Here is a 16,227-nt window from a genome sequence, read left to right on the forward strand (position 1 = left end):
ATGCTTCTGGACACACAGAGATCCATAGGTCCAAAGGTCACTGAGGAGTGCACAAAGACTGACCCTTTCAAGTTCTTAGAAACTATTTCTTTATAAACACCATTATCTTTCACACTTTGTTGTATGTGGTATAACATTCTTTATTTTCCTTGGTTTGTGTTATTTTATTCTGTTTAAGTCGTGGTTGATCGTGATTCTGTTATTCGAGTTTATTGATTGAATTTAATAGATTTTTTTGTCTAATAGATTATTGACAGGATTTTTTTTTTTATCTTAGATACGTGTATTAATACGTAATAATAATTCCGCATCTTTACTGACTATTAAAGTTTTCATTTGTCTCAGTGTAGTTCTTACATGTTGCTGGTAGAAATACTTCTTCTGTGTTCGTCTTCATCAGATGTAAGTTGAAGAGATCTTTATATTTGTTTACAAAGTTGTTTCTGGAGTTTGTGGTTTCATAGCTAACTTGGTATTGTTTTTTGTAATCTCATCATCAACATAAAATACAAACAATTATGGTCCTAGTACTGAGCCCTGTGGTACTCCAAACTTAACCAATAGACCGTGTCATAATTCAACGTATAAATATCTTCTGATTCATCCCTTTTTATAGTGTTACTTTTTTTTATTATTATTATTTCTCTCAGGACTAAAGCCCTAATATAATTACAAAACTTTTCTTTACGCTAAAAAAAAAAATCTTAGGTCAAGATTTTCTTACTACAGCGATTATTTATATTATTATCATTAAATTGTGATGGTACATAAATAAGAGACCCTATGGAACATATGTTTGAAAAATGTTTAAACATTTAGCAGCTACATTGGAAAAGTAGCAGTAATATTGTGACTTAAATATTCAGAATATAGATTATTTTAATATTATTTCTCTCAGGACTAAAGCCCTAATAGAATTACAAAAACTTTTCTTTACGCTAAAAAAGAAATTTTAGGTCAATATTTTCTTATTACAGCGATTATTTCTATTATTATCATTAACTTGGCTTGAACTTTTCATTTAGAAGCTACATTGGAAATATTTTGCTGACATCCTTCATTGTGTCTTCACACAAGTAGCAGTAATATTGTGGCTAAAATATTCAGAATATGGTTTTTTTTTTTATTATTTCTTTCAGGAGTAAAGCCCTAATATAATTAAAAAACTTTTCTTTACGCAAAAATTCTTATTACAGCGATTATTTATATTATTATTATTAAATTGTGATGGCACATAAAAAAAGAGACCCTATGGAACATATAATTACATTTGAAAAAGCTACATTGGAAATCTTTTGCTGACATCCCTGCCATTGTGTCTTCACATAAGTAGCAGTAATGTTGTGGCTAAAATATTCAGAATATAGTTTTTTTTATATATATAAAGGATAAAAAAATAAATCACATTATTGTACTTTCTGATTCGTGTACTTCAGAATCATAAACCTGAATTCCTTCATTCTGTCTGTTACTCAAGAGCTTTGGTTGTCTTCACTTCCAAGTGTAATTTGTGAGAAAAAAAACGTGACGAGATGGTTTTTACGCACGGCCGTGACGTCACCGTGACCCAGTGACACAGATGAGGTCACACTTGACGGACCACTTGTGTGGACCGGTGTCTCTCCTCCACTTTCCAGCAAGGACTGCGAGGACTTTGCCGGGCAAAGGGTGGGTTTTTTTTTTTTAGGGGGTGCTCTGGAAACAATCTCCCGTGACCAATGAGCGGGGTGCTGTCAGGGGTAACCACATCTGTCAAGCCTTCTCGGCCAATAAAGAGCGGCGCGAGGCGGACCACAGGTGCGCGCCTCTGCGTCCCCCTGGCACAGCGCCGGGAGATGCTGGAGAGACGAGGAGCCCACAGCTGCCCCGCGGAGCAGAGGAGTCACCGACAGGAGGAAGCGTCTTTTTTAAACTCGTCACTCCGGCTCCGGTTCTGATGGCGACCGCCACGTCCAACCACTACAGCGTCCTGAGCAGCCCGGGGAGCGCGCCGCCGCCGCACTCCGAGACCGGGAGCCTGCAGCAGGCGGCCGCGTACAGGGACGCGCACCCGCTGCTCCAGAACGACTACGGCGCGCTGACGGGCGGCGGGCATCCGCTCAGCCACGCGCACCAGTGGATCACGGCGCTGTCGCACGGGGACACCGGGTCGCCCTGGCCGTCCAGCCCCCTCGGAGGCGAGCAGGACGTGAAGCCGGTTCTGAGCTCGGAGCGAGACGAGCTGCAGAACTCGAACCTGCAGCAGCAGAGACTCCCTCACCTCGCGCACCAGCAGCAGCATCACGACGCCAGAGCATGGAGGACCACCACCGCGACCACGCACATCCCCGCCATGGCGACGTCTGAGGGTCAGAGTCTGGTCTACTCGCAGTCCGGGTTCGGGCTGATGCCCGCGGCGGAGCAAGGCGGGATGCACCACCACCCGCTCCGGGACGAGGACCACCACAGCCACAGCCCGCATCTGAGCGAGCACGGAGGGGCCCACCAGGCGCACCACCACCACGGCGGGGGCCACCAGGACCAGTCGGACGAGGACACGCCGACGTCGGACGAGTTGGAGCAGTTCGCCAAGCAGTTCAAGCAGAGGAGGATCAAGCTGGGGTTCACCCAGGCGGACGTGGGTCTGGCCCTGGGGACCCTGTACGGGAACGTGTTCTCCCAGACCACCATCTGCAGGTTCGAGGCTCTGCAGCTCAGCTTCAAGAACATGTGCAAACTCAAGCCCCTGCTGAACAAGTGGCTGGAGGAGGCGGACTCCACATCGGGGAGTCCCACCAGCCTGGACAAGATAGCGGCGCAGGGGCGCAAGAGGAAAAAGAGGACCAGCATCGAGGTGGGCGTCAAGGGGGCTCTGGAGAGCCATTTTCTCAAATGTCCGAAGCCCGGAGCGGCCGAGATCAACTCGTTGGCGGACAGTCTGCAGCTGGAGAAGGAGGTGGTCCGGGTCTGGTTCTGTAACAGGAGGCAGAAGGAGAAGAGGATGACCCCCGCGGGGGGCCAGATCCCGGGAGGGGAGGACATGTACGGGGACAGCCCGCCTCACCATGGAGGACAAACTCCGGTGCAGTGACCTGGACCCCCTTGTGACGGAGGTTTTTTATTTTTCACGGGCCTCATCTCTGGTTCTTTCTCGGGATCAAAAAAATAACCCACGGACGCGCGCGGGTGTGCGCGTGCGTGGCGCTCAGAACACGCGCAGGCACGGACGGGAGCTTTGACGCGCCGATGTGGATCGTGCGTGTGACCAAAAAAAAAAGAAAAAAAAAGCGACATTTTCCTTCTCCAGGGTGTCATTGTGTGTCATTGCAGGACAGAGAAGCTCCCTGGCGGGGAGTCACTGTGGGTAAATACACGCCATCTTTCCGTCACAACAAAAGCGACAGGGGTCTTCACGCGAGGATGGAACCATCTCCAAATATTCAAGCCAATACCAGCTCACTGTATTTATTACTGCTGTCATTCTTATAGTAGCGACGTTTGATTTCTGTTTTTGTTTTTGTTTTGTTTTTTATGATCACCAAGCACTTTCCATCATCATCTTTATCATCATCATCTTTATCATCATCATCATCATCTTTATCATCATCATGACCATCGTCAACATCATCTTCATCATCATCGTCACCATCGTCAATAGTATTACTGTTGCTGCTGCAAATGATTCTGCCTGTCATCACTGCTGGTTATTATTGTTTTGTTATTATTATTGTTATTACAATTATCAGAGTTAATTATTGTTATTTAAGTTTATACCCATTTGTGAATTATATTTATATTTGAAGACCAAGTATTTTACTTTTACTTCTTCAATAATATAATTAGAAAACACAATTGAGTGACAATGATTATTATATGAACGATAAAAAAGAAAAACATTAGTAGATAATATTCAGATTATAATAAAGTAAATGCAATTTCAAAGAGATTCGGTAAAAATACCAACAACTGTATGTTCATTTGTTTTTGTTCCTGTATAACTATCACCAGGGATATTTGTTTACGTTTCATGATGATCATAACAAGGAAAAAACGTCTCTATAATAACAACAACAGTATTAACATTTGTCAAGTTCATTGAAGATCTCTTCAATATGATATGGTTCCGACTAACGATGGCACTAACAGCTTTTAGAATTATAATAATTTCGGATAATTTAAATAAAAAAAAAGATTTAAATAAAGAGTTAAATAGACATTTTTGAAAACGTAAATTAACAGATAAATATATTAATTCGTGTTGTACTGATAATTAAAAAAAACAACAACAATAAACATTTAAAATCATGTAACAAATCTAACAAACGGCAGCTTATAGATACACTTGAACCAGAACCACTGGATTTAACTAGAATTTAAATAATTATAAGCAAAACTAAAAACATGTAATTCGAGTATGACGGCATGACCATGATGATAGATGACGTAATAAATTTCAACAGATAATAATGGGAACAACAATAATAACGATGATAATAATAATAACGATAATAACAACAATATTGTTTGAACTTTGAGATTTTGCGCATTTTAATGCCTGTTTTGACCATGATTACATTGTGTTTACAGCTGTTTGTTATATCTGTACTTGAAAAAAACAACAAAACTAATGGAAAAAAAACAACAACAACAACGACAGCAATGCTAATACTGTGACGAAAAAGACCGAGTCTGTCCGACTGGAACTCGAATCAATCCAGCAGCCCATTTTGCCTTTTGTTCGATTGAACAGAACAACAATCTTCAGCCTGGAACCAGCTCTTCTTCTTACTACTGACTCTTTTACCAGAGGACCTGTGGATGTATCTGCATTTTGTACACAGCTTCGTTTTGTTTGTTTGTTTCTCCTCGAACAGTCTGTGCCAAAGCACAAATGATTTTTGTGCCACTTGAATCACGTGAACAGGGGGGGGGGGGGGGGGGGGGTTGTGAAAAAGGAGGGATTTAAACCTGAAATGTATTCATTTCTTTTACTGGCAAGTGGGAAACTCACAAGCAGCTGAATGAACTTAAAACGACGGATAAATTCCTGTATTTGTGAATATTTTAATTCATATCACTTGATTCTGTATCATAGTCACACTATTCGCCTGATTGTCATTGACTCGTCATTCAGCTGAATTTAAGTTTCCAAAAAAAAAGAAAAAAAAGACCCAAAACAAGACAGCATCGACCTGAAATCTGTGATCAAACGAAGAGGAAAAGAAAATCAACAATTGCACAATTTCTAAATGCTTTTCGTCATTAAATTGTATGTGTTTCATATGAGAAGGTGGCTTTTGTACGTTTATTTATAAGAGTTTCCTTCATTTTGTCTGATGATCAAATGATCTTTTGCATGTTATCTGCGCGGATCGCTCAGGCCTCGACTAAGATCAGGCCTCGAACATCATTATTCATCCTAAAACTGACGTGACCGTGGATTAAAATAATCCCAAAATTAATTAATCATTTAGAATTATTGTGATAAAAGGAAGTAAAACAGACTGATATTTATTTGTATTATCAAAAATGAAACATTAGCAGAAAGACGGTGACGTAATAGAAATGCTCAACAATACTTTCCTATCGGAATAAAAATAACTATATTTGTTTTATTTATTTAATAAAAATGCAGTATTTGACGTTAATTCAGAACAGTATAGTATATGTTTTGTTTTGTTGGACGTTTTTGTGTATTGTATTTCAATCAGTAGAAGAAAAAAAAACATGCGAAGATATATGGCTCACTACTGCTATCTAGTGTCTGTTTGGTGTCACTTCATATTATTTCCTAAGGCCTCTTATGTGGAACAACTTTGTTTATAAAACAAACGGGTTTCTTATAAAAACAGTTTCATGTTTCTTTTAAAAATTAACACGGTTGTATGTGTGAGTTTTTGAAAACGTTTAGATAACATAAGAACTTTTGTTTTCATTTTGATTGTTTTAGGGAATATCGTTTGGATATTAGACTTTAGACTTGGACTTTAGACTTTCTTTTATTGTCATTGCACAAAAAACTCGAAACGAAATTTCGTTGCTTGGCAACCGTTAAAAAACACAGCAGAGTGAATGTATATATAAAAAGTATAAATATAAATATTAATAAGTTAAAATTGTGCAATATAGTATAAACAGAATAAATAAAATTATTGTTATTATTATTTTAATTATTATTATTATTATTATTATATAATATTATTATATTTTATTATATTTTATTGTTATTCTTATTATAAAGTGTCTAATAAAGTGCAGTTTAAAAGTATATTTAAAAAGCATTTGAAGCATCTGTAACAAAATAAAGAGACACACATTGTATGTTGCAGTACTACCAAAGATGTAGTGATTTATTTAGTTCAAAAATACAATAATCAATCATAATCTAATGTAATATTTATTGCAAAGGTTTAATGGCAGCATGTACAGCTTCACCATCATAACCTGAGGTCCCACCGTCTCTCAAAAGTGTCTGTTGAATATAAAACATAATCAAAAATTAATCATTCAAAGAAAAGAAAAGAAAACGATCCACCAATTTACTTTTTCTAGACCTTCTTTCTGCTGATTAATTTTGTTTTAAAAACAGATACTACAAATTTAAACGAAACAGTTAATTCGGTTGGTTATTGCTGTTATATTGAATCGTAATGTTTGATTAAAACAACAATAAATCCCATTAATATAGTTATAATAATTTTAAAAAAAAATGTAAACACAAAAAAGTAATTTGTATTTTTACAATAACTATAGGAAGATATGCATCTATGACAGGATAGCAAGAATAATAAGAATAATCTTGTATGTGTGTGTGTGTGTGTGTGTGGGGGGGTCTAAGCCTAACACTCTGGAGGACCCTGTTGCTTGAATTCTGTCCTATCAGCAGGCGACCATCTGCCCTCCTCAAGGCCCTCACGCTCCTCACTCCTCTTCTGCATTATTCATATTTTTACACACACACGTCGACACTTGGACACACACACTTGCACACTCCCTTTTCTGATTCATTCAACTGTACACACACACACACACACACACACACACACACACACACACACACACACACACACACACACACACACACACACACACACACACTGGAGATCCTCAAGTGTCATTGTCAGCTCTGTATTGTCTTCTCGGTCTGCAGTGGAGGGTCTCCTGGGGGGGGATCAGGACAATACTCTGAGAAATATGCACCTAGAGTCTCCAAGTATCATTCATCCATCTGTGACTGTTGGTCTGTCGTCCTCCTCCTGCCCTTCTTTCACCCCCCCCCCCCCCCCCCACACCTCCACCTCCTCCTCCCGCCCTCCAGAAGTCTGCAGCTCCCACTACTCGTCTTTTTTTTCCTCTCTTCCATTTCTCCAGAGCTCCGAGGCGAGCACAAAGAAAAGGGCAGGGAGCTAATCCTGCGGCATTGTTGAGAGGGTTTAGGATTGTCGTACGGTAGCGAGCGCACGGGGAGAGGAATTAGGAGGAAGATATGTCGGAGCAAACCTCTGAGCTCGGATGTGAAGCTTCTCCAGGTGAAAGTGAGACTTCACACACACACACACACACACACACACACAGTGTAAAATATCACAGCCATTTTTAATGAAACCATCAGGAATCCATTGTCATCCAGCGTCTCTGGGATACATTCATGGGGATTTGTCCGACGTCACATGATCTTCAAGTCGTTCTATTTACAATATGAAGAGATCCAACTTTAGTTTTTTTTTTTTTCAGACCACATCAACAGACGACACACAATATGGCTTCTAGTCTATGAGATGTCAGCAGGTTCAGAACTTTGTACGATTTTGGCCCGTGGAGTCCCTCTAAAGGCGTCTCCGATGATTCAATCTTGAGTTTATTAGCAGCGAAGACATGCAAGATAACATCGCGGAAAATGTTTCTATTGCACAGAACAGAACGTTGAAGACACTTCTAAACCGGTGAGACTGTGCAAAACAAACACGTACATTTCTTGAATAAACATAGAGCGGGACAAGAAAGTAGAAATCAAACACTGGCACTTCAATGAATGGAAATAAAAAAAAACACACTATAAGGCAAAATCTTAAGATGGAAGGCAAGTTCATCAGCTTCTTCATGCGAGTGAGCAGACAACCTGAGAGACTGAGTCGGCGGTCGATACAGGAAGTGGCCGAAATTTAAGTGAGATATGTGTCAAACTTTGGCTCTTTAAGTCATTTTATGTGGATGTTTGGCTTAAAATCAACATGGATTGATGTTCATATGGTGACCTTTAGAGATCCTGGATGTCAACAAATTGTCTTTTAAGTAAGTCAGTAAAACTATAAAAATATAGGCAAAGATAAATCAGATAAATTAACCCTCAAAGAAAGAACTGCAATAACTAAATAACTGGTACATTTTGTTTAGACTGCCAAAATATTTTGGCCCCTTTAGGGATTGAGTTTGACACGTCAGCTCAGTCATCGGGGAGAGACTCAAAGTAGAATTGATGCTCCTACACATCAACAGAAGCCAGTTATGTTGGCTTCTTTTTTTTAAGAATCCCCCCCTGGTGTCCCCTGGTGAGGTAGTCCATTCGGAAGCCCCGGGTCAGACCCAGTACTGGGGAAGTTTAGGCAACTTTGAAACCAGCGACTGCCCCCTCGACCCAGACTAGTGTTGAAGGACCAATAGGTGGATTGATGTTGAAAAAAAACAATATTGTAGTAAAACATGTCAAACGGGAAGTGGCTGAAACGTGGCACACAAGATTAGCATAGCATAGCTAAACCAAACAAATGCTAGTAACAAACAAAAGTAGCAACAGAAGTTGGCACAGCTCCGTGAACAGGCAGAGTTAAACTTAAAGTGCAAAAATATCTCACGGTACATCACGTTTTGTAACGTTGTGTAGGCTTATGTGGGTGCAGTTTAATCTCATGCAGTGCAACAATGATACACAGTAGTGTAACAAAATGTAACTTAAAAAAAAAAGAGTTGTGCGTCGTAAGTATTGTAGGTGTGACAAAACGAAGTGTGAAGACACATGATGTTGGGTATTAGTCATATATATGTTGCAATAAAACACAACGATGAAACATTTACCACGTTATTCGTTTGTACGCTAAAACAATATAAAGCACCGATGACAGATTCACAACTTCATCATTCATAAACATATTGCATGATCACATTTTTACCAAGAGAAGAACATATTTTACTTCAAATTATTTAAAAAAACGAAATATTTTTAATTATTATTAAAGAAAAATGAACATTTTAAAATAACCAGTTCGTAAAATGGTGGATTTCGCATTTGTTGTACGACAAACGCTCTTAGAAATCTCCATTTTACTCTTCAATACCTCAATAAAAACAATAAATTAAATTTTAATTTCTGCTTCTTAATCGCGAGGTTTCTTTGTAGCTTCACATCAAAGCTATTTTAAAGGGAGATTTGGTCACATGCCGCCGCCATGCACGTGTGAACTGATTGTATCTCTCGCTCTGAAATCCCGCACCCTCGTAACATAAATATTATGTAACTCAAAGCTTTTAACATAATGTCGTGAACAAACTGCTGTCATTGATGGAATATTGCAGACGTACACTGATCCGAGACCAGCAGAGACAATTTGGTGACGATAAAAGTGATTTTTTCCACAATATTTACATTCACAAGACGGACAAAACCAGGCTATCTATACTATATATATATTTTCTTTTTAATAAGTCTATCTATAGCTCTATATACGGATGTTTTTATTTACAGATATTTCATCTCTATATGTCTATATCAAGGCGTCAAGGGTTCATTTTGTCGAGGCCGGGGTGGTGCAGCTTGCTACAAGTGAATGTACAGTTGCCATGGTAACGGGCCATGTGACAACTAGGAGAAGTTGTGGCTGCAGATGGAGGAGTTTCTCAGCAGCCGCTTCATTTACTCCTGACTCTAGTTCTTGTCCTCACCGTTTTCCTACATTTGTTACTATCCTTTTTCCTCCACTAGGGGGTGGCCCCGAGAATCCGCCCGACACCGGGCGACAACGAAAGGATTGCCACGGGGGTTGACCCCGGCGGGGGATGGTATTTGTGCATCTACCTTTTTGAAAGAGTGTCATCAACACTTCAGCAGATCCATTTCGGAACACTCCGTGTCCATGTCGGAGTCGTACAGCGAGTGTCCGGTGGGGTCGCTGACCGGAGACTGAGGGGCCCGCGGGGTGTGTGTGGAGTGTGTTGGGGTGTCGCAGTGGGAGGACGAGGAGTGCGTGCGTGAGTAGAGACCCAGGTCGGGCAGTCCGGAGCGAGAGTCACTGTCCTCCGAGGCGCCCTTGTAGCGGAAGTCCTCGAGGTCCACGAACCACTCGGGCCAGAACCGCCGGCGGATGCGCTCGCAGTACATCGCCAGGTTGATCAGCTCACCTGTGACATCACACATGACAATAACCAATGAAATATAATCTTTTATTTATTTATTTTTTAATCACAGAAGCAGCAAATTGATTGTCTTTTACTTCTAAATCCTTAATTTTTGCCAAAGATCAACTTTTAAAGCTGCTGGAGTCCACTGTATCCTCTCGTCCTCAGTCATTATAAGGATGCTGCAAGATTTCGTTACTTTAGCACAGACAAAGTAATGACTGCTTCCATCTAGTGGTCAGAAGTTTAATTGAAACAAAATAATTTAAAACCAAAAACACCATAAAAGTTTTCATGTTATTTATGGTATTAAAAAAAATTAATAAAGAAGAAGTAATTTGATTCTCTTTTACTACTAAATCTTGAAAAAAATTGAACACAGTTTTTTAACTTTTAATTATTTTGAAATTATAAAAACAAAGTACTTTTAGGGGTGTAAGACAATATTGGTACATTTAAATATCACGTTTTTTTCTTTCTCAATACAGTATCAATATTAAATAGCACTACAATTTCATAGTTAACATGGAAACATTAATGGTGTTTTTGTTTTTAAATGGTTTTGTTGCAATTATACTTCTGACCACTAGATGGAAGCTGTCATGACGTTGACCGTGCCAAAGTACAAAAATCCTGCAAGATCCTTGTGGTGACTGAGGACGAGAGGATACAGTCAACTCCAGCAGCTTTTAAAAGTTGATATTTGGCCAAATTTTGGTTTCAAAACAAATAAAAAGAAGTTATGCGGCCTATAAAGTCTGCCACAACGGAGTCAAGTACTCGTGCAATACTACAAATAGATTGTTGTTCGTGCAGTATATTACAATATATTGTAACTTTGTAAAATTGTTTCGATCTTTCCTGGATGTTTCATTAGACCAATATTCTGGATCTGACCTTTAATGAGTTGCTCTGGTCGGGTTCCTGGTAACATCCACATTGCTGGAGCGAGGTGTCCGAACACTGTAGCATCTACTGTTGTTAATCTGGCGCCCATCAGGTACTTTTTACTACCTGCAAATACAATAAAATACTTCATTAATATGAGGTTGAGATGAACTCGAGTGAGTTTCTGAGAGTGTTACCCAGTAAGGTGGCCAGAGTGCGCATGTCCTTCTCCATCAGAGCGTAAACCTCATCCTCCGAGAAACGACCGATCCCGTGTCCGTACATTTCCCTCTTGACGATCCCGCCGGTCACGTGACTCAGGATCCACCTGAGCGTGTCGCTCATGGGCCCGCTCACGGACAGCATCTTCTGCGTCTCCTCCAGGTTGTCCACCCACTGACAGTACGCGATGGTCCTGTTACAGAAACGACAAATTTGAATTTTTCACAATAAACCAATTCTAACCAATCTTCTTAACCATTGTGTTATCTATGGGTCAATGTGACCCGGTGGCATGAATATGCCACTGCATGTGTTTCTGGAAGCCAGTGGGTTTGTTTGCTTTGACCCAGAGGCAGCAGAAAGGATACCACGAACACATTTGTTTTCAGGCCATCGGGTCACATTAACCCAGAGATAACAGAAGGGTTAAAAATAGAGAGACTATTAAGTAAAAAAAACATTTCTTGGTAAAAAAAAAGTATTATCCCAGAATATATTCCCGTCACCAGAGAAAAAACATGAATCTGAATTAGTCTTGACATTTTTTTAAGATTAGAAAAACTAGCAACATTAGCTTTATTAGCTTATTGAGCTTAATGACCAAACCTAAGAAACGACCCTGGTTTTGGTTCAACAATTATAGAATTCACCCTAGAACCTTCGCTTGATGTTAGAATTCACTATTTTGTTTCAAGAAAAGAAAAACAAAACATACAAGTATTGAATAAATACGTCTCGTTGTTTTGGACGTTTGGCCGTAGTATCTACTATCAGCCAGCAGATGGCGGTACTTTATTATGAAATGGTGCCGCAATGCATTGTGGTGAAGGGACGTTATTTACTGTCAGAAGAAAATGGTAAGTAAGTAAGTAAGTAAGTAAATTATATTTGAAGAGTGCTTTTCCAGACCTGGGTCACAAAGCGCTTAAACAATCAATTAAACAACAAAACTCAATAAAATATATACTTTAAAGATCAAAATTGTATTGTAATAATAGTAATATACTGTAGTTTATCACAACCTTTCGCTGAAAATCCAATGATAAATTGAGACTTAGCTGATAGCATTTAAATGCTAGTTCAGGCTAGCTGAGTGTCGAGCTAACATTCAATAAAAGACTATTTTTAAGAGTTAAAAAAAAAAATCCAGTTTACCTATGTGTTCCTTCTATTCTTCCATTATAGTAAGGAGTACAATTACATTTAAACTCTTAAGTTATTTTTTTAAAATAAAAAGCTTATTCTCACCAGTAGAAATGTTCCTCCACCATCTTGGTGATGGCTCTGGACACGGCCATCTCCTGCGGCGTCAGGCTCTTGTTCAGACTCACGCCCAGATTCTCCTCCAGGAAGTCGATGATGAAGTCGGAGCCGCACACCTTCTCCCGGTTGTACTCCAACCACGGCATCTTCCCCAGAGGAGACAGCTTCCCGTCGAAGTAGTTCTGGACGTGAAGGTGTGGGTGAGACGGAGTGAGCGAGGTGATGGAGAAGGTCTCAGGAGTGGAGGGTTACCTGGTAGGGTAGGTCCACCATGCGGAGGTAGGTCTCCGTCTTAAGGCAGAATGGCGACAGCGATGGGAGGCCATTCCTGGGCCTTGAGAACTGGTGCAGGATGATGGCATCTTTAGAGTCCAGCTCTTCCTGTTTCCTGTCAGGAGGAGAGAGACACATTGAGATGGAAACATCGACAACATTGATGTAAACAATACTTGTTTATGCATATGTGCTTAGAAAACACACTATTTATGTCAACAACAACTGTAAAAAAAGGAACACTTATTCTTAAGTGCTCTCACGTTTGTATAACTATCTATTTTCTTTATTATTATACAGTATATTCAACTATATTTTATTTACATTCACTACTTTAAATGCCATTTCTGAACAACTAAATAGCCTTTTTGAGAATTATTTTGAAGTAGTCTTAACCTTCATGCTATACACAGTATGTTGATCATTAAATATTGGGTGCAAATTTAGCAATTTAAAGTACATTTTTCCGACTTTTTCATTATTTTTTATTATTATTATTGTTCTTATTATTGTATTAATAGCTTAATCCATTAAAACATGAAAAAAGTTAAACAATAAAATCCACCATAATGCTATGTATGGTTTTCAATGTTGAATGTTTTGTTGATTTCTTATAACAACACCACAACAAAAACAAACAATATAAATATACGGCACTGGTATTAGTAGTAGTAGTAGTAGTATTCATAATAATTATAATTTTTTAATCAAAACTGTTAAGTTACATCTGTTTAAACATTCAATTTTGGATGTACATGTTCATTCATCTACCAAGGACTACTAAAAGTGACATATTTCGTAAAATAAAAGCAACACTTAAACTGGATAAATTTACGTTTCGATTTGATTTATTTAATACCAACAAGCCAGGGTTGGAGCGAGAGAACATAATGGGGGAAAGTTAAGGTTGCAAAGTTACACAAATAATTGTTTCTCTGAATAAGTATCTTGTCGTCAGATATTTCCACCATTTAGACACATCTTCCTTATATATTTATATATATTGTCATTCATTCTATTACAAAATATACACTTGCAGTGTATTTCCTACAAGGTCAGCTGGTAAGAGCTCTTCACATCCTCAGCGATATAAATAAAACATGACTTCAGCTTTTTTTCTACAGCGACTGTGTGTGACTTTGATTGACAGCCAGAGATCCACAGTCACATCACACGATTGGTCGAGAGAGGGGGGGGGGAACATCTACGTCATCACCGCGAGCTGGTGACGAAAACGACCGCGTTCACGTGAGCGCGCCTGCGCACGGCGTCGACCGACCCAGCGGCCGAGTCACGTGGTCACGTGCGGCTAAGAGTCAAAAGGAGCTGACCGTGGTGCTGAAGAAACAGCAGCAGCATCAGCACCAAAAGAATCAGGACTTGTTTGTTTGATGCATGATGGGAGATAAACAAGATGATGGATGATCTGACACGATTGAAGTTATTGATTACACGTAAAGGGAGGGGGGGGGGAGTATGGGGTCGTGTGTGTACACAAGGTGACCTCGTGACGTCACGTCAATATTAGGGCCTTGTTTGTATATCTTGGACATTCTCGTTTATACATGATTTTTGTGTTTGTTTTCTAGTATTGAGGTGGGGGGTAAGAAGGGGGGGGTCGTTACATCACAGCCACCCACTCACGATTCCATATTGCCCCCCCCCCCCTCTCCCGCCCAACCCGCCACTGTTAAGTCACATATAAACACTGTTTCGTTGCTAAAAAAAGGGTCTTAAGATGGGGGTCTCGGTACCTGATCGCCAGGAGCTCGTGCAGCAGGTAAGCAGCAGCGGCCAGCAGAGCCCCCCCAGTCAGGTACAGGGTCTTCCGCCACCAGGAGTCCGTGCCCAGAGCTAACATGGGGTCCTGCAGGGGTCGGGCGACGATGTAGCCATGCAGGGGGAGCTGCTCATCGGAGCCCAGGAGGACGGTGGACACGATCTGGTTCTGGCCCAGATCAACCACACACGACCGCGTCCAGGCGATCCCGACGCGCCAATACATGCTGTCTGTCTCCGGCCGCTTTCCGCCTCACTTTGGCAGCTGGGGGCTTCATGAGCAGAGGCCTCATGGGAGCCGAGGGGTCCCGGGGAGCGGCGACAGGGATGGGAGGCACCCGCTGGACCTGGACGTCCTGCCCGGAGAGTGTCCCCGCAGCGGGGTCGACATTCTCCGCAGACCTGCTCGGCGAGAAGCACTGGGGGCCGTCACTGTGACGAGGAAGCGGCGTTTTCCGGTGTTAACTTTCACAATAAAACTAAAAATGTATAAGATAAATAACAATTAAATACAATCAGAGTTGTTATTTTTAACTGAACACTTCCACTCTATACAGTGTCTATCATATCCACCGCAAATCTACCTTTACAAGGACATGTATCACGTTATGTTTGGATCACATTTTAACTGCCGCAAAAAAAGGTTGAATATGTTTAATAAAAAGCGTAAATAATGTAACAATTTTTCTGTAAATCCAATAGATTTTCGTAATTAATAACTATCCGTTCATACCAAAAAAAACTGTAATCCTGTTTTTGGCCCACGTTGCTCTCGTCAATAAAAAAAAACACAGACTTTTTATTAATAAAATAATAGTTTCCACTAGAACTAAACATTATTCCATCCAGATAGTTCATCCAATGTATGAGTAATATAGTACATTTTCAGTAATTTAAATTGGCTCATAGTTAAGAATTTTATCGATCAAATTAATTCACATTCATTATTAGTAATAGATTAATGTTTGAATTTAACAACAGATTTTCCTCGCATTAATGCATCTTTGTTATATATTATGTTATATATTTAAGCCGAAATATACGCAATTCTCACTTTCTTTGAATGTTTTATTTTGAAGGAGGAATCCGGAAGTATTTAGTGTTATTTGTCGTGACGTCAGAGGTAGTGACCGTACACAATAGCTAAAAGTAGCTAAAAGGCTAAATAATTTAAAATTCTTTCGGTCAAAAAGGATTATAAATAATACTTATGTCATATAAGTGGAAAGAGTTGCGGTCCGTCACGGTGACTCGTCGGATATGTTGGCACATTTACAAGGATATGTAACGGGTGACATTGAAGTTAGGTAAACAGTTTTCGCTGAGTTTTGTAACAAATATAAATAATGCAGTTATTTTATCCCACACAACGATTTATTAGCATCACAGAGTTACAAAAAGGATACACATACTTTCAAGTATTCATCGACTCCT

The 16,227-nt window shown here is 39.9% G+C and overlaps 2 protein-coding genes across 2 annotated transcripts; one reads left to right on the plus strand and one right to left on the minus strand.

Annotated features, from left to right (window-relative positions):
* Positions 1 to 1,731: 1,731 nt before the first annotated feature.
* pou3f2a (POU class 3 homeobox 2a) lies at positions 1,732 to 5,268 on the plus strand. Its single transcript, XM_087778799.1, has one exon. It carries the CDS (start codon positions 1,937 to 1,939, stop codon positions 3,068 to 3,070), a length of 1,134 nt encoding a protein of 377 aa, XP_087634925.1. The 5' UTR covers positions 1,732 to 1,936; the 3' UTR covers positions 3,071 to 5,268.
* A 2,196-nt stretch (positions 5,269 to 7,464) lies between these two features.
* On the minus strand, positions 7,465 to 15,199 carry faxca (failed axon connections homolog, metaxin like GST domain containing a). Its single transcript, XM_087778822.1, has 6 exons — positions 14,769 to 15,199; positions 12,994 to 13,129; positions 12,727 to 12,923; positions 11,454 to 11,671; positions 11,266 to 11,382; positions 7,465 to 10,371 (listed from the first exon to the last, which is right to left on the minus strand). The coding sequence occupies exons 1-6, from the start codon at positions 15,017 to 15,019 to the stop codon at positions 10,067 to 10,069; spliced, it is 1,224 nt and encodes a 407-aa protein (XP_087634948.1). The 5' UTR covers positions 15,020 to 15,199; the 3' UTR covers positions 7,465 to 10,066.
* Between the last annotated feature and the right edge of the window lie 1,028 nt (positions 15,200 to 16,227).

This window comes from Callionymus lyra, chromosome 17 (assembly GCF_982586985.1).
Source record: "Callionymus lyra chromosome 17, fCalLyr1.hap1.1, whole genome shotgun sequence".
In the NCBI taxonomy this organism is placed as follows: Eukaryota; Metazoa; Chordata; class Actinopteri; order Syngnathiformes; family Callionymidae; genus Callionymus; species Callionymus lyra.

Bases quoted from the DNA above. Each gene is read 5' to 3' on its own strand.
- pou3f2a (XM_087778799.1), top strand. From the start codon at position 1,937: ATGGCGACCGCCACGTCCAACCACTACAGCGTCCTGAGCAGCCCGGGG.
- faxca (XM_087778822.1), bottom strand. From the start codon at position 15,019: ATGTATTGGCGCGTCGGGATCGCCTGGACGCGGTCGTGTGTGGTTGAT. The intron at 13,130-14,768 runs GTACCGAGACCC...TCCTCCTGACAG, and splicing joins CACGAGCTCCTGGCGATCAG to GAAACAGGAAGAGCTGGACT. The intron at 11,672-12,726 runs GTGAGAATAAGC...TTTCTGTAACAG, and splicing joins GTGGAGGAACATTTCTACTG to GACCATCGCGTACTGTCAGT.